Source organism: Molothrus ater, chromosome 2 (genome assembly GCF_012460135.2).
Source record: "Molothrus ater isolate BHLD 08-10-18 breed brown headed cowbird chromosome 2, BPBGC_Mater_1.1, whole genome shotgun sequence".
NCBI classification, from domain to species: domain Eukaryota; kingdom Metazoa; phylum Chordata; class Aves; order Passeriformes; family Icteridae; genus Molothrus; species Molothrus ater.
Genome location: NC_050479.2, coordinates 110,684,881 through 110,712,318, shown reverse-complemented (window position 1 = coordinate 110,712,318; position 27,438 = coordinate 110,684,881). Strand labels below are relative to the sequence as shown.

The window sequence follows — 27,438 nt, the reverse complement described above, 5'->3', positions numbered from 1 at the left end:
GCATTTCATTTGCAGAGTGTGGAGACTGACTTGCTAAATAAGCAGTATAATAAATGAATGCTTGAAATAATATGGTAATGATTTGAATGGCTCAAAACTCCTCTTATGATTTGTATGCAATCTATGTGGGAAATGGCATTTACAGCTTCACTGAGGAAGGTTTCTGTTTGCTCGAAGGCTCTCACTGTTTGTCCCAAAATAAACTCAGGGAAAGAATTTCAGCTTGCAGCATGTTTCTAGAAATCTGCATTTGTTATGCTCCTGTGTCTTCTTTATCATGTACCACTCCCTTACAGAGCCCTTGTCTTGCAGGTTTTGCTCTCAAAGCTGGATACCAGGCTGCCTGCAGCAATGGAATTCCCTGCTTCCTAACCTGAGCAGGGGCAGAGGTAAGCAGGAGGGGAAAAATGTTTTTTTTTTGCTAATCTTTGTGAATTATAAACTTTTTTGTAACATTCTGGTTTTGTATTGACTGAAATCTGTTGCTTTGGTTGGAATTTGTTTTGACTGTATAAAAAACAATTATTATAATGCTTAGATTTGTGAAAGTGAATGGGAAACTGCCACACATCGTTTAAAGTGCGTCATTTTAATTTTATGCTTGCATGATCTCAATTTGATAAAAACACTGATGCTTACCAAGTACAGCACAGAGTAGAGGATAAAGGACAGGGTGTGAATGGTTTGTCATTATGTCCTGGATCCTGCAGGGAGGATGATCCCAAGCCCTGAACTGCCTTTAGCTGGACAGGAGCTGTTTGGAAATGTACGATGGCCAAACAAGATGCCCATGGCAGGGCAGCATTAAATGTCTTGGCTCTGGAGAGCATTAAACACACAAGTATTTACAGGACCTGTGCCCTAGGACACCTCAGGCTGGAGGAATGTTTGGCCAAAGTAGCCCCTTGCCAGCTTCTTTTCAGGTGCTGCTCACACAAGCAGGGAGCAAGTGAGCTGCGCATGTGAACCAAATCTTTGCTTTGCTCACAAGCCAGGCATGCTCCAGCAGACCCGTGGAATCATTCCATGCACTGAGAAAGTCCATGGTAAATCAGGACCTGCTGTGTGTGCAGGCATGGACATACCTCATGAAAGAAGGCACTTAGGGCCCTAAGTGGCCATGTGTTTGCAAAAGCCAGTCCACACAGAGGGCTGCATGTGAGAGGTATTGGTTACTTTATACTTCTCCCCACATAAAAAGGCAGCTGTGTTGTTGCACTCCCAAAAGACAGCTGAGTTCTTGTGCATTGGAAAAATCAGCTGTGAAATGACTGAGAAAAATTTAATTGTGTATCCCAAAGGCAAAAATAGAGGTGTGCTTACACAGTGTGTTTATAGACTGACTGGATCCAGCACTTTGCAGGTCTTGTTCCTGCTATATGGAACCAGTTGCATTTTGATGAGGAATTCTGTTGTTGAAGGGAACATTTAATTTCTTTAAAGATATGTTTTTTTATTATTAGGTTATCACTGACTAGGTTATGATGAGCTGTATGAAAACACAGCCTGTGATATGTCAGGCAAGGTAGAAAATTGTGCTTCCTTTTCCACAAAGGACAGCTCCTGTCGCTGTCAGCAGGTAAGTAAGGCATACACACACACCACAGGGAAGCAAGATCCCTGAACTAGTCTTGAATCTGTTGTTGATGTTCTGCTTGACTTTTTAGAAGACTCCTCATATCTCCTGGGTTCTGTAAAACAGAGTGATAACATGATAGACTTTGATCTTGCATATTTAAATGCTTTTTGCTCCACCAAATCCTTTAATATCTTGTTTTTATGCAGTAAATATACTACCTAACTTCTTTAAAACCACAGCCAGCTGACTGGTTATATTCCTGCCAGGGTTAGTCACTAGCCTGACTTACAACTTATTACTCTTCTGGCTGATCTCCTCTTATGTGCCACTTTACCTGAGTTCCTCTTCTGAAATTGCCATTAGTGCTTAGGTAATAAAAGCCCAGCATCCTGTACATACTTCAGTACTTCACATCACTCAAGAATCTACCTGTCAGGATTTTCATTCTTCTCAGCAGCTTTTCTACAGATAAAATTAGCAACATGATAGAGGCTTTTATCAACAATTAGCTTATTGTAGAACATATTTCATAGACCAAGAAATGTGTTGTGTGCCATTTTGGAATGGTTTTGTGGTTTCATAACATCCTGTCAGCATGTAGGCACTGCAGTGAGAAGCACACGATTCTGATTTTGCTCTTACTCTGTGCTGGAATAGCTCCATTACTTCAAAGACACAGAAGTGAAATCAGAGTCAGGTTCAGTAGAGTTGCAGAGATGAGCTGATGGGCAAAGCAGAAACTGTGAGAGACTGGACAATTAATGGTTAATGACTCAAAGTATTCTGCACTTCATTGGGAGCTATAACAATTCTTAAATCGGCAGGTAAATTTTAATTCATCTTCCTTATCCATAAGTGTGTTTGTAGGCCTGAAGTTTTCTGTGTGGCAGAGTTGTTGGTTCCAAGTGCCCTCTTCCCCAGTACCAGGCAAGTAAGGAGTGGCACAGTACCAAACACCACGCTGCTATTTCATGATGTTGCTGCTGCTCACGTAGCTTCTCCCAAATTAGCTTTTGACTAATTGCTGGGTCCCTCTAAGAAAATAGCTGCTACTGCACAGAACCCAGTGCAGCTGCCAGGGAGGTTTGGTTCCTCTCCAGCTGAGGTCCATGCCACTGCAGCTACACAGCTCTTACCACCTGACCTACTTACAACAGTTTGGGCAGAGTTACCTAAGCTGCAGTCAAGCCCTTTTGTTTAGGGTAGATGAAGTCTCAGGTCCAAGTGCCTATCATAGCTGTGAAAACCACAGTGTTATCTATGTGCTCATAAATTTCTATGCAATTATTTGCATAATTTCCTGTCTGTAGTATGGCTAGTGTTAGGTCTTAGTTAATGACATGATTATACCTTGGCAGCTCACAGGTATTAACTTTTTTTCAGAAATATAAAATCTTGCTTCCTTAAACATAGTTTTTATTTTTGTTAAAAATAATGATGTTTTATATAGTAATTTTTAATGTGCTATTCCTCCTTTCTCTTGGCTAATCCATTGTATTATCCACTTTGGGTTCCCACTCTACACTTCATGGAGTATTGTAGACCTCATCAGCAGGACCAACTAATACTGCCATGAGGGTTTTGAGCATAAAGTCTGACATAGGTTTTGACATGTCTGCTCACATCCTGAGATTCATTCCCTTCCTGCTGTCCCTGAGTCAAAACTTTTGGGTTTAGGGATATCAAGGGAACATTCCTGCCTGTTCCTCTTATTATCCATTTATGGACCTGTTGCCCATCATTATGTGCAGCTGCTTTTCGAGCCTATTGATACTCTTTGTTATCACAAATTCTCATGGCAAGGCTGAAATGGAAACAATCAGCTTAAATACCATGGTTACACAGAGAATGTTTTTTGAATGTTTTATAAAAGGGACTTTCTACCATAAATATATGTCAATAGTTTGACTTTTTAGTGTAGCAGATAGCTGAAAACATGAAAAATAAGAAAAGCAGAGTGATACTTTTCTGTCATCAGACACTGACACACAAGAAAGGCAGAGGTGGGCCAGATAAAGGCACGGCCAGTCATGGGCTTCATCCAGTCACTTCTTTCCAAGACTCACCTTGCTGCTTAAGGTGATGATAAGCAGAGGGAACACCTATAATGCTACTACTTTTACAGCACTTTTCCAAAGGTTTCAGTGATTTGGAATTCAAAGATTCCAAAGTCTTTGGGTTTAATAGAAACTTGTGGTGGTTTTCCTTTGCAAAGTTATCTAGCTGCTTTTTGAATCCCTACAGTCTCAGCTCCCAAAACTCTTTTGTGGCAGCCTGTTACCTTCACAGGAATTCTGAAGCTCTGATATTTGCATGGGGTTGCTGTGAGCACCTTGTGTGCATGTGGAGAACTGCATAGATAAATGCACAGCTATTTTGAGCAACAAATTCAAAGTGTGTTTATGAGCTGTGAACAGAAAAGAGGGTTTGGTTTGATTTGATTTATTCACTTGAATTTTTTAGTAGGGCTATTGGCATGATAGGCATGGACCTGCTGCCTGGTTCCTGACTATAATAATGAAAGACAAACAAAAGAATGAATGGTGTACGTAACCAGGCAAGTTATATAAGTTGTGGGCTTACATAGTTACACATACATGTGGAATCAAAGATCATTTTTATAGTCAGAGCAGCTTGTTTGGGTGGATCCAAAGCTATAGCAGCGCATTAAACTTCTGAGAAAAACAGTCCTGGTTCTGCTGGACTCTTCAAAATGTGATGTTTTAAACAAGGCCTGCTTCCTGCTGCAGTCCATGGTGTGGCTTATCTCACAAGGCCAGGCCTGAGCCTTCAGTCCCAGCACTGAGCTGGAGCCTGCTGAAAAAGATGGGCTGCTGGAGGAGAGGGGAAGGTTTGTAAACAGCTGAAGTGGGGCCTTCTGGGTTTAATGTGTTCCATAACCAGTTCAAACAGGGCAGCAACTGAAAACCCCAGATGTCAGAGTTACACAACAGCTCCTTCAGGAAAGCAGCTTCAAGTTTTCAGTGGGCTTTATAATAAAGAGCATGCATTAAATGTTCACCCACAGATAGTGAAGTGTTTGCTTTGCTAGCAGTACACACCCACCATCGACTCTCAGCTCATCCTTTCAAAGGGGAGAGAGGGATCTTCATCCCTAATGCATGTTTTTACATTACCCTTATGTTACTGTGCGTGGGTTGTGTATAGCAGACTTAATGCAGCAATCTGTAGACCTGCATCAATTTTGTGCCTTTTTTTTTGTTCTTAAAGAAATGCTGTATTGAATGAAAGTTTGAGGCTTTTTTTTTTTCCACCTGTGCTAAGGTTGAGTACTTTGAATGAAAGAGGGTTTATTTTGAAACTTAGAGAAGTTTGGCATTTTCTATTCATACCTGTATCTTCATATCCCAGCAGTGTTCAATTATATCAAATCTATTTTAGCCACCTACCATAGGATGTGAGTAGCTACATCCTACAAGAAACCATTTCTCTCCTGCTCTGAAGGGAGTCAAGACACTGCCATCTCTTGTATTGAAGCTGTTTAAAGAACCTCACATCAGCTGTCCTGGTTTTAAACGTTTGGCATTTCTAACATTTTCTTATGGAGCTCTGCAAATTTAGTGTTTCTAATGGTCAGAGCTCTTCCACATGGCACTGGTTTTGGGCAGGGTATTTTTTTTACCATTTTATGGGGGTATAACAGCACTGTTACTCATTTTTCTGTCTTGCAATGACTGAATTAAAACCTTCAGTCTTTTTAAGCAGGTTGTTTTTATTCTGAAGAATGACTTAAAAGAGCCAACCTTCAGACTGCCTGGAAGGGTTTGGCACAGTCAGGGCTTAGCTGGCCAGTGTCTCACCTGCCTTGCTTTGTATTTCTCACTGGATTTTCTTCCCTCCTCTTTGACTCCCTCTGTCATTTACCATCAGCATGCTGATGTGTTCCCACCCGTGCTGAGGACTTTATCCCAGTATTCTCACATGATTAGAATAAAAAAGATGGAAGTTACTCAAGGCGTTCCATCTCTCATTCTCACACCTCAGTGTTTACCTGACCTTGGCCTCACTAAATAAACACTAGTGCCAACCTCTAAACAACTTTTCCACCAGCAAAAATCTTCTGATGAGAACTATCTGTGATTGCTGATTCATCTGCACTGGAGTGCTGTACAAGGATTTTAATAGTTGTTTTTTTTTCCTATCAGTGCTTGGTCAGTAAGGCTTGACTCAATATTCTTATTAATGAGGTGTCTGACTGTTTCATAGACTTTGTTTTTCATATTGTACTCAGTGTAATACCCTAAAAAATGAGAAGACACATCAGATGCTGATTTGAACTTATTATATAATTATTTCTTATACATTTATTTTTTATGGCAATTGTCTTATTATCTTACCTTATTTTTCCAGAGAATGAGAAAAATATAAAGAAATACAAATTCTGTTTCTGCAAGTTCATTGAATGATGAATTCTTAGGTTACTTTTCACTTTCCATGTTTGATCAGTGGCCTGGATGCAGAGAGGGAAGAGCAGAAGAATCTAAAAGCTGTCCCTAGCTAGCATTGATGTAACAGCACAGGAGGAAAGCAAATAGCTGGGACCTGTTCCTGCAGTGTTTAAGCAGGTGAGGAGGGTGCAGTAATTCCTCCAGAGGCTTTCTGAACCTTTTGTTTGTGTGTGTTGGTGTGAGGCCATTCACTGGGGTTCTCCACAGGTTACTGGGTCCTGCTCCATGCCCATACATCAACAGAAGCAACACAGCAGGGTGAAACCTCCCCTGGAGATTTCACGGCACAAAGTCAGAAAGAGCCTCTGTAGCCCATTAAAACTTCACTTTTTTAGTATAATGAGAGAGCTTCCATGTATTGCAGGGTCAAAATCTTGTACTGTGTCATAAACAAAATCCTACCCATTGAACTGAAAATGTCACTCATTTGGAGACTGAATTTGAGTTGAGTCTGTCAGTTATCCAGGGCTGATGCAGAGTTGCAGAGGGGGTGATGCAGTTCCCTGTGTTTAATGTCTCAATATCTTGTGTGCTTAGAACAAAATCATCACTTTGTACTTGCAGAGATAAGAAGTCTCTAGCACAGCCCAAAGTGTGAGCCTGGGTGAGGAGTACCCAAGTTATCCTGGCTACTACTAGGAAAACCACAAATTCTTTACCTGTTTTCAACAAATTTTACTTATTCCATCATCTCTGTTTCCTACTTCAAATTGAAGCTAATGTAACATAGGTAATAAAATTTAAAAGCAAGCTTATTTTTCTTCCTAATAAGACCAATCATTTTTCTGTATGGAGTTGCCTTCAGTGTCCTTGATGCAGGAATGTGAAATGTTTCTTTTGGGCAGCTGGGTGTAGCTCAGCACTGTGGTATCCTGATGGTTGGTGCTTTTTCCTGGTGGTCAGAACCCTCTTCTCTGGAGGAGACTTGTGACAGCAGATGATGCTGGTGAAAGCCTAAAATGACTGAGAAATGTGATGAATTGTCCATTCTGTTTCCTCCCGTACTATGCCTTTTCCCCAGGATTCTTGGTGGGCAAAAGGCTGTAGTGCAGGAAGAAATAGGTCAGTGCACTACATTTTATTCCACAGGCTCTGTTGGCAAGGTCCAAATGGTCCTTACATGAAAATTATCCAGATATTCTTGCTCTGACTGAACTGGCAGAATTTCTTTGCTGGAATAGAGATAGAAGTAGGCTCTAAGTCACTTTTGGTTTTGGACAGCAAGTGCCTCTTCATGCTGGGGCAACATAGACGCTCCAGCATGTTTTGAGTGCATAGTCCTTGTACAGAGTGTGTCCTCTTCCATCCCCTTTCAGATGGGAGGGGCAGATACACTGAGTTTGTTGCTATTACATATTTTTCTGGTGACTCCATGATTTATCACAAGCTTTCTCTCATAGTTTTTCTCGTATGGAGAGAGCTGTTTAATATAACTGCAGGAATGACTGGATCGTGGTAAGGAGCACGTAGAGCTTGCACCAAAGGGTATTTTGAAAGAGTTGACTTTTCCAAGAACTCCTAAAGGTAGTGAGGACTGACTTGGCTCTGACATTAAATAATGTAAATCTTGTATTTTGTAATAATTTTCTGATAAGCTACAGCCTCATTCAGTTAGCGTGGTAAGCAGTCCTACTTTGAGAACTCTATTATTTGAAGGTTCAACTTTCATCTAAATTATGCCACATACATGAAAATAGCATCCTCTCCTTATCAGCATGTAGGGGTTGGTTTTTTTTCATAATTTGTGTGAAATAAAAATAGAAGGTGTAAGAAGTGACAGAATTAATGTAGTACATAACTCTGGAGGCATCACTATCGGGCAGAACATTTCCTAATGAAATCATCATTCAAAGGAAACCTTGCTCCTAGTTACAGAATGAATATGAAAATGATAGATGAATATGCTTACAATAAAAGTAGGTAAATAGACAGAAGGCATGATTGAATAAAATTCAGCTAACTTGGGTAGTTTGCATTTCATTTTGTACTTATAAATCCACGTTATTGATGCCTAGCAGAGACTTGGAGTTTTCTCTGGGCTTTCCATCACTAATTCATCACTGTGGATTTCTCTGCCGCACCCCTGATTGATATCATATCACTGACTGTCCTGTGGCAACTGCTCCCCAGCAATTTGGCATGCCCTTATCACTCACTTTTAATCAGATAAGACATTTTCTTCAGCACCTGCTCTTATCCTCAGTAGGCTTTCTTAATCTTGCATAAATGTTACTGACAACTGAGTCAGTAACCTAGTGTGGTTATAGAGGTGTCCCCTTAAAAAATTAATTATTGCAATGTACAATAAAACTTACTCATAGTTTCAATATTTAAGAGACTTTTTTATGATCGCATTTGATGGGATCCATCAGGAATTCAGATCTATTTCAACGGAAGTGACTTTATCTACCTATGTCAAAGAAGGCACAGACTCATTTTTGAATTCTGCCTCCTCCTGCAATTCAGGCTGCCTTATCAAGACTGAAATCAGACAATTTTCAGGTGTTTCCTGCAGCTGTTCAGAGAGGAATACTTTAGTAGTTCCCCTTTCTATGTTTCTTGTAGTTTCTGTGCTCCCAGAAAAATGCAGTTTTGCCTTGGGAGACTGAGGAGTCAGGATCAATTACTCCACGGCTCTGCTGAACTCTAGAGTTTAAGGTCACCATCTGAATTTCTCCTCCCATGATGAGCAACTTCCTCTCACCAAGCATGGAAAGGCATATTCAGTATGACTCTGGACCAGAATGAGGAGTGGTATTTCTATTTTCCTTAAGGAACAGTGGTCATATAACCCACTTAAAATAGCCCAGGTTTTGGGTTTTCATTCTAGAAACAAAAGTATTCATGGCTAGCCTGAGGTATGAAAGATTTACTTCGAAGAACAATACAAAACTGCTGATGGAATTATAATGAAAATATGGAGGTAGGCTATAGGATGAAAAAGAAATATAAAAGCAATTTAATTTCATGGGATTTGGAAGTCTTGCCCTTTATCTATTTAAGATCTAATTTTATTAAAACTTTGCAGCCTGGATGCTAATTCATTTTTTAATGCATGTTTGTCTTTCAGAGTATTATTGATTTAAGCAGCAGGTTGCATGACTGTGGTCTAGAAACAGGAATTGGTGTGCACAGTATTTATATTTCCTCTTCAAGAAACAAAACCGGCCCCTTTGTTAAAGCTTCTTGTTTGCTTTTCTTGAAAACCATGCTAAATGTACGTTGGTTCACTAATGAATTGTTCCATGATCCTCACGATTATGAAGTTTGTCCCACAAGAACCAACAAGTGTCCCCACAGGCATTGTGTTCTTTTTCCAGCCTGCTGGCTGAGCCAGAGTTGGGCTGAGCTGCTGCTTAGCACCTTGCTAGAAAAAAAGACTTCTCCAGTCAGAGATGCTCTGTGTTGTTCCCTAACAGGGAGTTCAAACCAGAACCTGATCCTGAAGGTGGAAGTGGTAGTCATGTAAGAAACTGCTGGCTGATCTCACAAAGTGAGTTTATCACCTCTCTGATCCTGCAGTTTTCCATGTGCTACTATGTTCATTCATTCCTACCTCAAGCCTGGCCTGCATTTCCATGCTGCTGTTGCAAAATGCTACTTTCAGAGGTTCAGGGTATTCCAGGATTTCTTGGAGAAATCTACTGGTGAGTTTACTTCTGATTTTGAAATCAGGTAGCACTGAGATTCAGATAAAGCTAAGCTTATCTTGCATGTTATGCAAAAGGGACTTTATAGCTCAACCCTTGGTTTAGAAATATATTTCTTTAGAAATAATTCAAGCAGGGCTATGCACTCCCATATATTTACCAAAGAGCCTGAGTGTCTAATGGCAAATATGAACCTCAAACATTAAGGAAAGAAAATTTGCTTCTAACAGTTTCACCAAAAAACTTTATTCTTGTTTCAAATCACACAATGTTTGCTGGGTTTGCACATCTATTCTTTGAGTAACATGATTATTAATTTTTTATATTCCTTACTTTTTATTTAAAATGCAAATGAAATTTTATTCTCACAGTTACTGAGGAAACATCAGAGCAGTGTTTTCCAAATGATTCAACCCAAATAAAGCTCAAACCAGAATGAACCCAAAGGCTCAGAAGCCCTCAGAATTCTAACAAAAAATTCAGATAGGCTCAATCTTAAAAATAATAGTTTAAAGCTTTCCATTTGTTTTAGAAGACATCACACCAGAAAAGACTCCTGAGAGACTGAAATGAATCTTTTTACTTTTTACTCAACTAGATCTTGCTGCCTAGGAGATGCACAACTGGCATATGTAATTGCACAGTGTACCTGAGCTGTATTTAAAAATAGGAGCCCTGTGAAACAGAGAGGTGAAAGCTTGAATTAGCATGATTAACAGACAGCTCTATATCAATTTTATTTATGATGAATAATTCAGAGCATCCCAAGTCCCTCATCAGGTTGGCTACCATAATCCATGGATCACAGAACAAGCAAAAAAATTACAGTACCCTCTTGAAAATGTCACATTGTTTTGAGACTATCTAATCAAAACCATCCAAAAGTGTAGTGCAGTACCAAAGCAAAGTGTTGGACTGCCAGAAATGGGAATCCTGCTGCATTTCACACCCTCCCCTCATGTCAGCATGGAAAGGTGGCACTGTTGATGCCTGTGTGCTGCAGTCCTCTCTTCTCCCTGGAGCCTCTCCTCACTGGTGAGGCTGTCTGACTGAACTGATCCATGTTTCTGAATCCCAGCCAGCAGCACAGTGATCACTCACTTCAGCTGTTTAACACAAGGGCAGTAACCACACTGTCTGGAGTGTGGTTGTAAGTCCTGCTTTGATGGCCTCTGAGCACTGGCGTCCTGCTGTGTGTGTTTTCTCCTCAAGTACCCACATCAGGCTAATTACTTACCCAGTGTGCTGTCCCTAATGCTCTGCAGAATGAGTAGAGCAGCATCCCCAGCCATTCACTGCTCTTAAAAATTGATGGACAAGACATTTTCCTCTTGTGATTATTTGTACTCTTGCTACAGCAAGGAACTTCTCTGAAATGGGAATCTTTACCCAAAAGCTTCATGGTTTCCAACTTGGCAATTCTCTATGAAAAATGCTCACTGCTCTCAACAAATTTTAATTCTAACAATGTTTAAAGAGTGCTTTAAACAGAGAAAGTCAGTAAAACCCTACTCAAGGTGTCATTTGGACATTTCAAAAGCCAAATAAATAGTGAGACAATTGGGAAGTGATGTGTTGATGTGTGCTGGTGCTTAGCTATATGCAATGAATTAACTTCTTGGTTTGACTAATTTAAAATTCATTATGTGGACTCAGTTTTCTTATTTTTTTGAGAGGAAGCCATGAATGAACGCAACAAATTCATTCTCTTTAGCACATTAAAAATATATATAATTACTGAAAAAATATAATTACTGAAATTAGTACTAGTATTCATAAAACACCATTTCTATTCCTTGTATACAGAAATATAAAAATGACAATAATGTCTGAGCAACTTTCAGCCATGCATGGTGATGGTTTTATTCCCTTTAAAGAGGTAAAGGTGGGGGGGGAAAGAGTTGGTTGAATTACTAATACAGCTATACTTGTCTCTGTGAATGTTTTTGAGAAAATAATTTCTCATACCTGATGGAATCATTATTGACATTCGCAAGGAGTCTGGTGCAGCCTTTCACCTTTTTATCTGCAGAAAGTTCTGTCTTCTGTAGAGATTTATGTCCCCTTCGTTCTGGAGCTGTGGGAGCTCTCCCTTCACTCTGAGGAGGCAGAAACCTCATGGCAGACAGGCTTTGCTTCCAAGCAGTTTTCAGTATGGAGCAGTATAATAGCATTTCCATTATCCTGGAGTCATCTCCAGGTACTGGCCATGACAACAGGTGGGACATAGAACAAAACAACTCCTGGACCCTAAGAATGGTTTTTTTTGTATTTTTTAGCTCTATAGATGCTATTCACAACAAGGGGAGCATCTTTGCCAAGGTTAAATATTCTGAGAACAGAGAAATTAGCTTTATAAATACTGCAACAGGCCTGAGGGACATTTTTTTTTCCTTACACAATATTAATTTTAAAAGTAATCAAATCTCCTGGGAGTGCAATGCCACATGAAATGATTTAAAGTGTGTCAGAAGATGAACAGAAAAGTTAACATTACCACTTCATCTCTGCCGTTGTTTCTGTTATGCCCAAACTTCACAGCATACAATAATGCATGTAAGAGATCTGGCTGGCTGATGTCTGTCCATCCTGAGGCACAATGAAAGGAATCAAGAATAGAGCAGCTGCTTGAGTTCTGAACCATCTTGTTTTTATAGGCTCTTACATAAGCCTTTTTTCCTTCTGACTCTGTATTTACCAAGTCAAGGGTCTCTCTCGTTGTTCCATTAGTGCAGTACCTGAATTTACAGCAAAGCAAGGAAATATGGCAATAAACCTTATTAGCTGTTGTTGTAGATGGAACACAGTCCCAATGGCTCTCCAGAGCGAGCTGCATCCCTCTCAAGCAGATATCAAAGAGAATAAGATTATGTTCAACAAAAGAGAACAAGAAACTTTTCTTTCAAAATGGCGATTTCTAAACTGCATGGCATGAATGCCATTCTTTGGGAAAGCGAGGATTTTCAAATGATCTGTGTATAGAACCACTGATAAGATATGTGAGAAGAGGGGACAAAGTGCTCCTGCTCTCATTCCTGTCTCTCTCTCTCTCTCTCTCTCCATGCTCCTGGCAGGAGCCTGCGTGGGCCAAGGCTGCAGGGGCTGCCCCACTGTTTTCAAACCCCACAGCTGATGAACTCAATCATTAGTCTGACTTCAGTGCAACTCATTTAAAGGATCAGTGTTGCCACAGTTCAGTCTGAAGAGAGAAGCTGCAGTGTTTTTAAAAGCATGTTTCTTGCCTTGCTGTGGGTGAGGTACCTGGCTCATTTGTTCTTAATAAGTTGCAGCTCTGAATATTTCTGAGAATATTGAGATTGCCTCTCTGCTGCTTTGCTTTGCTTTCCTTCGTGTACCTACTGGAACTGTGATGTGTCTTTGAGCAGGCCTGTCTGCTGGCCACATTTTAACTTATAGTTAGGCTGACATTATTTATAACCCATTCAAGAGATACAGGTAGGCTTTCAGGTGCTTCTGGCCACCAGGTAAACGTTCATTGGGACTGAAACCTCTTGGGCTTCTCCTGGCTCTCAAGAGGTTCAGCACTGGGCTGGCACGAGCTTCCTCAGCACTGTCAGGAATGAAATGTTTCTTGGCACGTGCAGGAGCTGAATGCTGGGCACCTGGAGAACTTTAAAATTGAAATAGACACCTACTTAGGTTTAAGAGCCTTCTGAGCTGGGCAGCAGCTGAGCAGAAGTTTTTAGTATCACTGTTTGTAATTGCAGCTGACTTCTGCCCGCCTTGGATGCCTCAATACCTTTTTGGGATCTGGCCCTAAATGCATTAAATAATAAAGGACAGGCAATTAAGAACTCTTGCTTAACTGGCTCAGCCTCTTGAAGAGAGCTACAAATCAGCCTTGTTTCCTCCTCCTGAGAATCATTAGATCATTTGTTACAAGGGCGCAGGGAGCCTCTGCAGTGTTTCATGGCAGAAAGTGCACAGGGCTGCTCTGTGGAGTGCTCTGTGCTGTTGTTTACAAACCAAGTGTGCCACACTGAGCATCCCAGCTGGATGTTTAGTTTGAAAAGTGATATGTCTGTTGCTATTTAATTAGGACCCTGCAGCCCACCTTTCTCAGATGCAGCAGCTTATTAAAGCATTCCCTGATTGGGAATATGCAGATGCCATTGATGGAAGAAATAGCTGCCTTTAGTTAGAGTGAAAGGACTTTGCCACGTCTAGCCTGGACTTAGAGCGGCACACTTGGACCCCAGGGTTTAGGAGTAAGGACAGAGGAGACAAACAGGCTGCTATTCTCCTTCCAAGGAAAATGATGTTGGAAGGGGTGTTGCTGTGCTCCTGGTCATGGGAGAGGAAATTCTCCTCCACTGCTGCCTGTGTATCCTTCTCACATGGCTCTTCTCTGCAGGAATTTCAAGAACAAGTGGGCAATTTCTCTTTACTGCTGGCTTGTTTGGGCTGGGACAGAGGCCAATAGGAAGCAAAAAAAGTTGGTGCTTGGTACCTCTGGGAGAGGCCTGCAAAGAATAAGCTGCTTCCAGTAAAAAGACATGGCAGTGTTCAAGGCCAGGCTGGATGAGGCCTTGAGCAGCCTAGAGGGAGTGTCCCTCCCATGACTGAGGGGTGGGAATAGAAGATCTTCAAGGTCCCTTCCAGCCCAAGCCATGCTATGATTCACCAGTGGTGCGGCTTTCTCTCATTTGTAAGGCAATTAGTTCTTCTTTAAATTAAGGGAATTGAGGCTGCAAAGAGACTCCCCAGTAAGCTCTACCAAAATTGTAAAGATAAATCTAAAATAAACTATAGTGTGCTATTCAAATGCCTGGGTTTATTCTTAGTGTTGTTATCCACTTCCTATTTCTCTATTGCTGCACCCTCAAACTCACCAAAAACTGATGGTATTCATGTGAACTCTGGTACTGATACACTTGGGGAATTACATATTTTATTTATGCTGAGCTACAGGGGCTTTTCCAGAGCTCTTAGCCTGTTTGGTTTTTTGGCTCAAACATATCTTTCCAGAGGTGATAATCCTCTGTCTTACTTTGAAATATGAAAGATGAGTTTAGAAGAAGGTGTTTAATTAAAAAAAATATTAATTCTTTTTTCTTCTACAAAAGTTTACACTAACAAAGTAAAACACTGAGTACTGTTGCATTGGACCCATCTCCTCCAGAACACCTTTGTACTTTTAAGATGGGCACAGTGTTTGCCCTAGATGTTAATGTGTGTGTGTATAGAGGCAAGAGCTGTTTAACTGGTGAGAAAATTCCATTATGGAATAAGAAGATGGAGCTCAATCTTCAGCTCTCTTATCCTGACTTTGGGATTATTATCTCTATTTGATAGTGTGCTCTGGCTTTTGTGCAAGCAAAATTCTCCTGCATTTCCCACCTCCTCTGGCTTTCTGGGAAGTGACAAATCATTGTGGGCAATATCTTCCTTCTAAGTTCATTTTTCAGTTTCAAGATACTAGTTTTGCTCACTTAAAGACCTCCTTTTTTTCTTGTTAAGGTAATCACATCCTAAGCACAGAGGTACCCATAGAGTGGGAAATAATCATGACAATGAATCTTGCTCCCTACAAGAAGCTAAACAAGTCGCATGACTGAAGCCCGTGCCTGAATGACAAAAAGTTCTGGCCATGATTTGAGCTAATTAAGCCCACAGCTTCTGTATCTCCAGCTCTAAGAGAAAAAGTGGTGATAGCTCACCACGGTCATTGTGAGAATTAGTGCAATCATGTATAAATATTTTACACATTTTACTATGACACGTGCTATTTCACCTAGGAATTAATTCCTTGCTTTCTCACTGTGATGGGAAAGGAACAATGTCACAGAGAAAAGAGAAGAGCTGGATAAGTGTTTCTGATGGCTGTATTTTATTTACTAAGAGATGGGTATTACTCTAGAAGTATTTTTCTAGCCTTTTCCCTCACCAAACACACAAGTTCTTTTGTTGAGCAAAGAAAAGCTAATGAAAAACCTATGATAACAAAATCACAACAGCAATATGAAAAGAAACTGGGAACTGCTCACAGTCTTGATGATTATTATAATCTATAATAGAAGGAAATTATATTATTACTTTAATACACACTCTTGGCAAATGGAGTAAAAAAAACCACACCCCAAAAACCACCAAGCAATTGTTAAATTTTTAAAGGCATTTATGAAACTGCAGCAAAACAACTTTTCACTTCCATTTAACATATATTTATTTAGAGCTGGGAAATGGTATGTGGTATTAAAAACATGGCAGTGTTCCTTGTAGTAAATGCTTTCTGTCCTGTAAGCCAAAGAAAGGGTTCACACTGCCCTGTTTCTGCAAACCAGAGTGTTCATCAAATGTTCCTACAGTCACTACTCACACCCAATAAACCATAAGGAGTGTTATTAGCTGAAATATTATTGAAACCACTTATGTCAAGCAAAGGGGGAAGGAGAAAGTAAAGTGAATGCAGCTCCACTGGACACAGTCCTGCAATTCCCTTGTTTCATGAGAAGTTACTTGGGAAAGATGGACATTCAATATTTGGTGACAAGCTGTTGGAGTGTGATGTTGGTCTGAGGGTGAAGCAGGAATGCAGAATCACCCCTGTTCTGAAGATTGCCATGTTGGAATGCAAGACAGGGGCAGGGATGTTAGCTGTGCCAGCAGGGATGGGTGTAGGACGGACATTTAAATATTGTTTGACCAGAGGGGAGCAAGACTCTAAGACTGTGAGGTTTTGTTTTTTTCAAACTAAGAATTAGTCAAGATCAAAGGGATCATTATTTCACCACATTACTCTTGGTTTGTACTGGTGTCTCTGTCCTGTTAACCATTTAGACACATATGCATAAAACTGGCAGATATTCTGTGTCATATTCTGGCTAATCCATCCAAAAGGTGTCCATACACATCATTCCCCAGTTACAGGGGCTGTGCCTAAGCCTGGAGGATTTGCTGGGATATTCTGTGAGTGGCTACACTGACAGCAGGACTGATGCCAGAGCTGGGTGTCAGTCAGTGCCTGGACTGATCACCAGAGCAGGAAAACCAGTTCTCCCAGGCTTTTCAGCAGCCAGGAGCTGCTGGGCTGCATCCTCAATCACTCCAAATCCACCTTTGCTGCAGCCTGAGAGCTCCATCAGGAAAGCAGGGACAGAGACTGTGCTCAGTCTGTGGCCAGTTAGGGAGCAAAGAAACCCTTGGGGTGACTGTGAACAGCACTGAAGCTGCCCTGCACTGGGTCAGATGCTGCTACTGCTCCAGCTAGAAATTTTGGGATCACCTCAATGTGGTTTTTTTTTTTTTTTTCCTGTGGGGAGAAGGATGGAGGAGAACGGCATCATCCAGCATATGAGGGTTTCAATCAGTTTTCTGCTTCTCCTTTAGTTACTTTCCAGCTGCTCTGCACTTCCCTCTCAGATGCAACAGGGCCCCAGATTTCAGCTGCTGAGATGGAAATATGCTTAATAATAGATTATGAAAAAGACATGGTGAAAAATTCCAGTTTAGATGGAGGATTTGAGTGCCAGATTGTGCCCTGGGATTCCAATGCATATCTTCCATTAAAGCCATTAAAAATGTTTGCATTTTAAGGAAGAATTTAGACTTTTGACACAATTCTCTCTTTTTCTTTGGGAGCCAAACATTTTCTGTGGCAACAGAACATACTGTAAGAAGAATAAATATAATGCATTCAGGCATTAAAATGAATAACAGTCCTTGATCTATTTGCTGAAGATTACAGGCATGAAATGTGAAAGCTGTTAGTGGTTTGAAGAAAGATACTTGCTGTAATTGGCACTGCAACTTTGGTTTTATTACAAAATACGAAGGAGATGACCAGAGAGGTGTCCAGATCCTCACATTCTGTGGAGAGATCACAGTGCATCTCAAGTTCATAACTTTGGCCAGTGGTTTGCTGCTTTTTGAATCAAGAGATCCTAAAATCTCAGGGTAATGTATTTGTCACACTGCTGCTGCCTCCTATTCCAGTGGGGTCAAAACCTTGGTGGTGAGGGTGTATGGCTACAGGCATAAGGAAGATGTTTCCTGTATTCACAAGGTGCTCTATGAATTAAAATGGCATTGCATGAATGGAACACTTTGCTTCAAACACTCAACCCTTCAATTTCTGTATTGTTTCAAATTGGAGCAATATAAGGATGGATGTACAGAGAGAAGCCTTTTCCTCCAGAATGGAGATAACTCTCATCCTTCTCTCCCTCCTCAAGTGTTTGAAGCAGGCTCTTTCCCTTCCTTTCCTTCAGAAATGAAAGCAACTGCCTACAACTTGTGCTTCTTCCCTGGAGAATGAGCAAAGATAGAGCTCAACCCAGGAGTTTCTGAGCTCTCTGTTGCCTCCTGCTCTTCTGGGGCTTGCAGTGGATCTGCTGTAAGTGTAGATCCAGTGGTGATGGCACTGCAATTTTAGAGGAACCTGCCTAGCACCCCCTGAGTCGTGAGGTCAAGACAGACTTCACAGCTGGGCTACCCAGTACAATGCAGTTTGGTGTGAAACCTTTAGAAATTTGTGTGATGGCAGATTTCACCAGAAATTTAACTTCCTTTACAGACTGGTTTTTTTTCAAGGCTGGTTGTTCTCCACAAAGAAAAAAAAAGCTGTTTCATCAAAGTTGACTTTGAAAAAAGAAAAATCATTGTCCATCTCATCAGAGAATCCCCAGCTAGTTGTGAACAAACATTGTTTTTAACCTTCCTATTCCTTTATACATAAGGCATAAGTAATGCCTAGTGTGTATTTCCTTGGGATGCCATGTGTATCTTCCAATTTGGTCTCCTTGAGGAAAAACTAGCACGTTATGTTTTTGGCTGTTGGGCAGGCCATAACAGCAAAGCCAAGGGCGTTTCCTGCAAACACCAACCACAGCTAGATGGGGTGTGGTTTCCAATGATTTAAATACTTATAGAATGTCACCAGAGGGTGAAACAAGGAGGAGGGGGCATAGGATACAGCAGTGAAGGAGTTGTTTTGGTGGCTGTAACCTCTGGGGGACTGTACAGAGCTGTCTCCTCAAAGAAATATTCGGGAATAACTGTATAGTGGTGAGAAGAGGGGGGAAAGACCCTTGCTTCTTGCTGATATTGTTCAAAAAGTTTGAGATGCTTGCAACTGTTTCCAGAATTTATTTAGACCTCTAGATAACTTTTCTGATCTGTGGAAGGGATGGGAGCACCTCTAAATCCAACAGTAAAGCTCATCTGGGAGCAGACAAGTAAATGAATGCTTGAAGATTGCTTTGCCACGTCGCTGTGCTCTTCCTGCCTCCTTCAGATCTCCAGTGTATCAGACAAGCCATTTTCCCTTGATGTTACAATCCACCTAGCTGCTGTACCAAGTCATGTTTGGTGGTGGCATTTACTGAGTGCTTTCTGAGGCTTTTCTGGTCTTTATTCCTTCTGGTTACTCTTAGCATCACTGAAGTTCAGCTGGTCCAAGAATCAGTTGTACCCTGATGGATTTAAGAAGCCAGAACACACAGCAAACATGAATGAACTTTATTTAAAATAGAACCAATCAGTCCTTTTCCTCACCAAAGAAACAGACTGAGGCAGAAAGCTGGGATGTTTCTCTTCTGTAAAGAAGATCTCACACCAGTCATACCTTAGCTGGTTCCCCTCCTCTTCTTTTGTCAGTGTTAGGCATCTGCAAGCTGTGCTTTTCATTCCAGAGTGATGAAAGGGAACAACAATAAATTACAATGCCTTTTAAGAACTCTCCAAATCTTATCAGATCTCACATTTCATCCTGGTTGCTTTTTCATGTCATTCTTTTACTGTTACTCTAATTGCCACTCAAAATTTATTTTGCTGCTGTTGTGCACCTAGCACTTGCAGCTACTGTGGAGAAATTCTAAGGAGGCAGAAAGCAGAGATCCTCTCTCCTCCCTTTCTGTAAATTCCTGTTGCTTGTGAAATTCCCAAACTCACAACCTCCCAAGTTTCTGAAAAGAGTGGCCCTCTATGTACTCTGAGGTATTGTTACACTGTTAAAAATGGAAATCTGATGCTGCTTCTTGTGGGGTGCAGGGGAAGGAGCTGAGAAAGGTGGCGGTTTCACTCCAGCTGTCTCATGATGCTTGAATGCTGGGAGTAGAAAACAATATAACAAATACCTGAAAATGCAGCCACCTACCACTCTTTTATATAAATTTGAGATTATGAGCCCAACTCACTGTTGACATAAGCAGATGCAAATCTAATGAAGTCACTGCAGTTACTTCGACTTATGCCAGAGGTGAATTTGTCCCTATTTTTGGAAGGTGCTGGTTTTGTGCTACAGCATTGGCACACTGTATCATGTCAAAATCCTTTTGAGCAATGGCAGTGTGCCACTGGCTGAGTAACATGATGCATCGTGTCAAACATCTGCCTGATAATGGTCCTGATCTGCTTTTTGACAGGATGCATCATGCCACCGTACCGTGCCTGAAGGCATCTGATAGGAATTCTGTCAGGATCTGATAATAAGAAATGTGTGCTAACTGAATAGTGGAGCATTTCAGCATTCTGTGGAAACAGTGATCTCTGTGTTAGTGCATTTATAAATCTCTTCCAAATGCCTCATGTACTTGGGTGAAAAATTATCACTAATGTACTCCCACTTCAATGTGTCACATTAACATAATAAACGATAAATCATTTTCTATTTTAGTCCGTTCTGCTTTAAGGACCGATATTGGATTTTCTCTTAAAAATGATCAATTGGTATTGAAAGAATTTGTTTCTATTTGTGATTTTACTTGTTTTCTCAGTGTTATTAAGCATAAGAGGGTTTTGTTCAGGGTTTTTGGGGTGTCATTTTTTATAAACTAACAGCAGGCCTTGTTTTCACTGCATGTGAGAGCGTTTTACCTCAGACAGAACGGTGCTGAACACACCCTCCCTAAACCAGGAAACATGTTTCACAATCCTTCATGCTTCCCGGGGAGGATCTGCGAGGGTGGATAGCAGCCAGTCCTCCAGAGGCGAGGAGGCCAGGTGCCAGGAGACACGGCGGCCAGAGGAATGCCTGGAGGCAGCCTGGCCATGTGCTTGCGGTAAAACCCTGCAGGTCAGGAGTCAGGAGCAGGCTGGTGGCCAGGAGCAGCGAACTGCAGAGGGTGGTGCTTGGTATTGCCGGCCTGCGGTCCTGCGAGCGCCCCGGCGGGATGATGTCCTGCCTTGGGCTTGCTGCAGGAGGACAGGAGGGGAAAGAGATCTCTCAAATTAGGGGTCAAACAGAGATTTGCAGATAGCAATCAGCACCTGGATTTTCTGTTTTGACAAAGAAACCGGTCAGGAGCCCATGCATTTGGTATATGCAAGTGCATTTTACCCTTGCAGAAACTTCGCAGTGACTGCAAAAGTGAGAGCTTCAGCTGGAGTCCATTCACATCGATCTACAAAATGCAACAAGAACAGGCTATCAGAGTGCTGGTTAAAAAGCATAAAACTACCTTAAAAACTGTATGCACAAAACTTAAAAAAAGAAAAAAAAAAGAAACTAAACATGTATGCAGGAAATTGGACCTTTGTTCAAAGTATTGCAGTTTGAATGTTTTGAAGATATGCTTTCTACAAACAGGGAATGCTACTGGGGTCAGACAGAGCTATTTTAACCTTGTGTATTCATCTGACTGTTCTGGCCAAGGGGATGTGTCTGTGTGTTAGTGTGCATACAGATGCAAAGAGAGGGAGAGAGTATAAATGTAGAAATTTTGATCAAAGGTTTCAATTTCTGGCGACTATTAAATACAGGTAAACTTCAAAACAAATTTTGTGAAAAAGAAACTTCAAATAATTCACTTTAGACCTGATGAGAAGAATACAAGAGCAAACAAGTGTAAATCCTTCCCAGGCTCATAAGCTGGGATAATGCTAACAAGGCATAGTCTTTTCCATGTGAGGAATGGCATCGAAAGCCTCCAAGCACAGCACTGCAGCAGGGCAGCTCGCTGGCAGAAATGTGCACACAGAAGTAGGCCAGGAAAATATGTGAATACAACTGAAGTCATTACAACCAGATCCGAGTTTTCCATTTATTTTTCAAGCTGAGAAGTACACTTTTAATTTTTTTTTTATTTTTTATTTTTTTTTTAAACATTCAAATGTGGGGAAGGAAGAGTGACTCCGGGCTAGTTCAGCCTGCATCCCACATCCATCCATCCTCCTGTGGAACACGTAGGTTCCTCCTTCCTCCCCGATGAATTTCCAGGATGAATCCTGGGGAGCTGAAGCGTGGCCCATACAGGTGACACCAACTCCAGCGATCCCTCGCTGCTCCAGAAGAACTCAGCGGAGCGCCTCCCGCCCGCAGCCGAGGGCGAGGGGACGCCGCGGCCGTGACCCGCGGGCCGCTCGGCGCGGCGGGCGGGGCCGGGCAGGTGCTGCGCGCCCGCGGACCGGGCGGGCGGGGCGCGGAGCCGTCCCCGCCCCGCGGCGCTGCCGCCGCCGCCGCCGCGGCCGCCGGGGCGCCCCGCGCAGCCCCGCCGCGCTATAAGTGCGGGCGCGGGGCGCGGCGGCCGCCGAAGATGCGCTGGCAGCCGGGGCTGCGCGGCGCCCGACCGCGGCCGCCCCGCGCCGGGGAGCGGGAGCAGCAGCAGCAGCAGAAGAAGAAGGAGGAAGAAGAGGAAGGGGGAGAGGGCGGTGGCGCGGGGCGGCCGCGGCCATGAGCTGCTCGGACGTGGCCATGCAGCAGCCCGGCGCGGCGGCGTGCGGGGCGCCCCGCTATCTGGCCGCGCCCGCGCAGGTGAGCCGCGGGGAGGGCAGGGCTGTGCGGTGCGGAGGGCTGGGGGGTGCGAGGGTTTTTTGGGGAGGCCCTCCCTCAGCGGGTGCATGGCGCATCGCTGGCTGCCCTGGGCGGAGACCTCCGCTCCGGCCAGCCAGCGATGCGCTCCGCAGCCCCCGGCCTGATTTGGAGATGCGGGGAGCTGCTGAGGGTGCCCCGGAGCAGCGGAGCCTGGTAAGAGCTTTCATAACCAGAAAAAAGCACTGTCCCCCCCAAATTCTTGCATCTGGCGGGTGGATGTTGGCTCGCTCAGCTGGCGTGGGGCGGGAGGGAAAAGTTATTTCCTTACTCCTCGCCCGCTTCTGTCCGCCTTCCTTGCTGGGTGTCCCCGCTCGCCCCGATTGCGGGCGCGGAGCAGCGCCTTAGCCCGGTCCGCGGGCGCGCACAGCGGCGGAACCCGCGCTGCTCCCCGCGGACGGGGCGCGCCGCACCGCCGCTCATCCCCTGGAAGATCGTCTGCGGCGAGTTTCCACCAGCTGAATTTGGTGATCAGATGTTGTATTTTTTTTTTTTTCTTTTTTTTTTTTTTAAGTGAATCAGGAAATTCTTATCGGGCTGACAGCATTTTTAGACTATGCAGTGCGTGGGTGAAGTGGGACTAATATTGACTTGGCCCTAATGTAGTCATCTGAGAATACATTTTTTGGTTGTTGCTGCATTCCATAAGGTTTTATCATTATTATCCATGAAGATTGTTTTCTCCGTACATGGGAAGTGACCCCTAGTATCAACTTGCCTGGGAGACACGAGTATGGGCTAAAACATTAAAATTCCGATTGTCTGTTGCTAGTTTTTTTCTTTTTGTTGGGAGACAGAGCCCGTTTGCAAAAATGATACCTCAGTGAACTTGTCCAGGTTGCTCATGTTCACTCTAAACACGAGCTCTGGAAAACTTGTGAGTTCTGCCTCTTGCAGAGTGCCTTTGCTATTATTTCTTCTCTAATCTTGGTCAGAGCTGGCAAAGCTTCCGTCTATGCAGTAATTTTGCTTACAAAGTTTGTATTTGGGTATCCGGAGGTCCAGTTCATAGCCTGTGTGCTTTGGAGGGAACATGAATAAATAAAAACTAATAGCCTGATTCTCTGACTGAGAGACCTAGAAGTAGAAAACAGCAATTGAAACTCTGCTGAACTTCCTGACATTTTACTCTGGAAGTGGTTGTCTGTATTTCTCTTCCAGATCTGTAGAACACTTAGTATGGGGAAATCTATTAAATGACCGTGTCACGTTCAAGTGCTAGTGCTTTTTATTTTTCAGCATACGTATGAAATTTCTTCCTGCAAAAGCAGGGCCATTTATAATACGTTCTAGGGGCACCCTAATGAATACTGAAGTTTCTTGAAATTTTATTTTAAACAAACTTTATGCTGTTTAAGTAGAGGTAGATAAGAAAGGCAAGAAACGTAGATAGCTCTGCTAAGCCAGTACAGGTCCTGAGTTGGCCACATATCACATTTCCACCTAAAAGCTTTTAAAACATGGCTATCCTACGTGTTACTGACAATTTAATTTACTGAATCCTGGTTGCACTGGTTTTCCTGACACGCTTGGAACTGAAGGGTCTTCACAAGCTACTAGGATGCCAGACTGAAAAGCCAAGCTGCTGTTGCTGAAGAAAGTGTTGCACCCTCTACTTCTAACAGCTGCTGACTTTAGAGCGGTGTGTGTATTTTCTCTGAATCCAATGTTTTCTAAATTAAAAAAAAAAAAAGTAAACATAGAATGAGCCCCTCAAGCATCAAGATTTATTGTTTGGGTAATGAATGACATTTTGCAAGTGTCTGTTCCTTCAGAATTGTCCTGTCAGAGATGCTTTATCAACTGGTAGAGAACGTAACAAAAAAAGATGAAGAATCTGTTGCCAGGTTTTTGGTTCTTACACATGTGTTCAACATGTAAAACGCTCCTGCACTCTTTGTGAGGATGATGACCGTTGTAAAGAATGTTCCTCTTTGCTGGAATTAAAACTGGTTTAAAAATAACAGTGAGGGAAGATGAATTAGTGGGATACCTTAAAAATAAGTCTCTGCATTGGAGATGATAAAACGGAGCTCACCCTTAAAATATCTGAGGACTCCAGCAAGGCATTTTTCAGTGGTATTGTACTACTCTGGTGTCTTTCAGTTTGTTTTCTGAGAGAGAAGGCTCTTCCATGCTCTGGTGCTGTTTTCTTTTTCTTCTCAGGGCAAGGAGATGTAGGTGTGTCACTCTAACTAAAGCCTGTGCATCTCCACTACAGGTATTTGTAGTAAAACCATCTCAAATGTGTAATTGGTTATGCCTTAGACATCAATTTTGTGAGCTTTAAAGAGCAAAGCAGCTCTTCAGCTGTGGAGCTCAAGTGTCTGGGCTCTGGGATCTCTCTGGAGAGCCAAACCCATTGTGTTTCTTTGGGTCAGGGGAAATGCCTGCAACAAGACAAAGTGGGTTCAAATGCTTGTCTCCTTTTTTATTTTTTATTTTTAATGGGAAGTCTCAGACTGCTTTTAAATGGTGGACTAGTGTGCACCTGGGTTGTGCAGAAGTGTTGTAGCTTTAGGGGGTGCTCCATCGTGCCTTTTTAAAGTTTCCCCACGCTAAAGTTATTCCCGCATTTCTGTGTCTGTATTTTTTCCACCCTTAAAATCAGCATGGAATTGATTTTTGCCTTGCACAGAAAGGCAGAATTTCTGGAAATGTAGCTTTCACCCACCCTTAGCCAGGAAAGGACTTACTGGCAAATTAATTTAGATGAGATTTTTTTTTTCTTTTTTAAAGCTCTTAGTGGACTGAAGCCTGAATTCCTCTTGAATGTTAATGGGAGCGGAGGCTTAGCACCTTAGATCTTTGAGATTGCTCAAGTCCAGGGTGTTTGCTGGAGGGAAGTAAGCGAAACACGGATATACACATGCTCATATGGTGCCAGAATGAACTGATGAAAATGGGGTGTGGCCCTGATTTTACAGATAAATCGGGATTTCCGTGCTCCTTTGCCAAAAGACGGAGCGAGCGTGTGCCGGTGTTAGGATACGAACGTGTTTCTGTGTCTGGTGGGGAGCTGTGCAGGCGTCAGGGTAAAACCCTGCAGAGTGGCACAATTAAAATGCTCTTTGCTGTCCACTTTGCTGAGGGGCTGTGCAGCTGGAATAGTGAGCTCTGGCTTTCCTGTGGGTTGGGTGAGGGATGGGTGTAACGGGATTCGGAGAGGCTTGGGGAACACGTAATTGGAGCAGAATCCCATTGTGTTCCCGGCACACAGGGATGGCTTGTCCTGTCACGACAGGCTGGGCACAGCAGGCTGCAGGGCTGAGGCTCAGGTAGGACTCACCCAGGCTCACTAACACACCACCTTTGGAAGGGGAGCTTACAGTAAATGGTAGTTTTGGAATTTCTCCATGGTATGTAGAGGCAAGCCAACAGCTAAGCCAAAGCTGTCCTTGCTGAATCAAGTCTTGCATAAGGAGTTGTGATATGCTCAAGTCAGACTTTCTGCTGGCAGTGCTGAAGACAGACTTTGTCCAGATAAGGCCTTGTCTTCATTAGCAATTTAGGTCACTAACTGGGCTCTTCCTTCCAAACTGACAGAGTTGCAGACAAGGACAGGTCATATTTGATGCTGTGTCAGCTGGCTGTGGCTAAACCCCAATTCACATACTGTAACTTGTTTTTTCAGTGAAATTCTTTGCACCATGTGTCCCCAGCTTTTGAGGATGGGCTTGTTATACTGCTTATGCTGTGTGGCAGTCTGCAGTGTCTAATGGCAGGTAACGGCAGAGCATGGCTTCACATCCAATTTTTGCAGTTCAGATTCTCTCTCAGGGCTATTCCTTTGCTGTTTGCTCTACTAACTTCTCTGGAAGCTGTATAACCTATATAACTCATCTACTCTCACATTCACAGGGTGTCAAACCTGGGTTAGGTCCTGCCCTGTGTGTGAGGTTTTCTTGGTTGGTTTTGTTTGGTTTAATCCCATGAGACATCACTGATTTGAAAAGTTTGGCTCACTTTACTCTGTCATTCTGACTGGGACCAAATTCTACTTGATCTTCCTCTAGCTACATAAAATTAGATCTTTAAACTTTTAGGATACATCTCTGTTTACATACACAGCAAAAGGTGCATAAATTCATTCTTTCTTCACTGCTTCCTTCCATGAGCAGAGCCAAGCAAGACCTCCTGGCTCTACCTCTACAAATCCAGTGGCTCAGATGAAAAGAAGCTCTCACCTTGCTCATTTGTGTGGGTGGAAATTACTGTTTCATGTTTTTAGGGCAGTGCCATAAACACATCTTTCAGGCCCAGCATTCAGTGCCCTGATTGCTTGGAATTGTCTCCTTCCTTGAATACTTTCTGTGTTATCAATAGGAGTCTGCTTGGCAGACAGCTCCACAAATGGAGGGCTGTCTGAGGATTTGCCTCGAGTTTGTTGCTGGAATTCCTTCTCAGAAGCTGATGTCAAATGACAGCCTTTTTCTCAGGGTAGGGTCATATAGTGTTTCCTCAGCGTAGTTATTCTTTATTTTTGGTTCCTGTTCTTTTTCTCATAATGGAAAATCTGTAACAGGTGGCCACAGGCACACCAGACTTTCATGCTTGGGAGCATAAAGGACCATATACTGTATGGTGGCATGTATGGAGATAATAAATTGTAGGAAAAGGCAACCAGTTTATGTGAAAAGTAAGAGCTGCCCTGAATTTTCGATTCAAACTTGGCTGAAGTAAAACCTTCTCTGCTCTCAAAGTATGGTTGTTTTTATTTTGTTGTTATTTTGCTGGCTACTAACTGGTTTCTGCTGGAAGTGAATTTTTTTGGGTTTGCAAAGAGGAATGTTCTGACATTTTTACCAGACACTCTGGGTGAGACCCGGGACCCTTGAAGTCACTTGGACTTTTGCCACAGGCTTTAATGTGGCCAACATTTCGCTGCATGAGAACCGTTTTGCTTGGTTCTGGGTAGGGTATGTCAGAAAATAACAGGAATCTTCAAGGCAAGGATTTTGTGTGAGATTT

General features: G+C 42.5%; 1 protein-coding gene across 3 annotated transcripts in view; it reads left to right on the top strand.

The window, feature by feature from the left end:
- Positions 1 to 322: 322 nt before the first annotated feature.
- VGLL3 (vestigial like family member 3) overlaps positions 323 to 27,438 on the top strand; it is a 48,498-nt gene continuing 21,382 nt past the window's right edge. For 2 of the 3 annotated variants that reach the window (XM_036382768.2, XM_036382760.2), the window contains exon 1: positions 22,180 to 22,410. In XM_036382768.2, the coding sequence (XP_036238661.1) occupies positions 22,330 to 22,410 (81 nt within the window). In that variant the 5' untranslated portion in view covers positions 22,180 to 22,329. Of the gene's footprint in view, positions 390 to 22,179; positions 22,411 to 27,438 lie in introns of those variants that run through there. The other variant, XM_036382777.2, reaches the window with a different exon arrangement.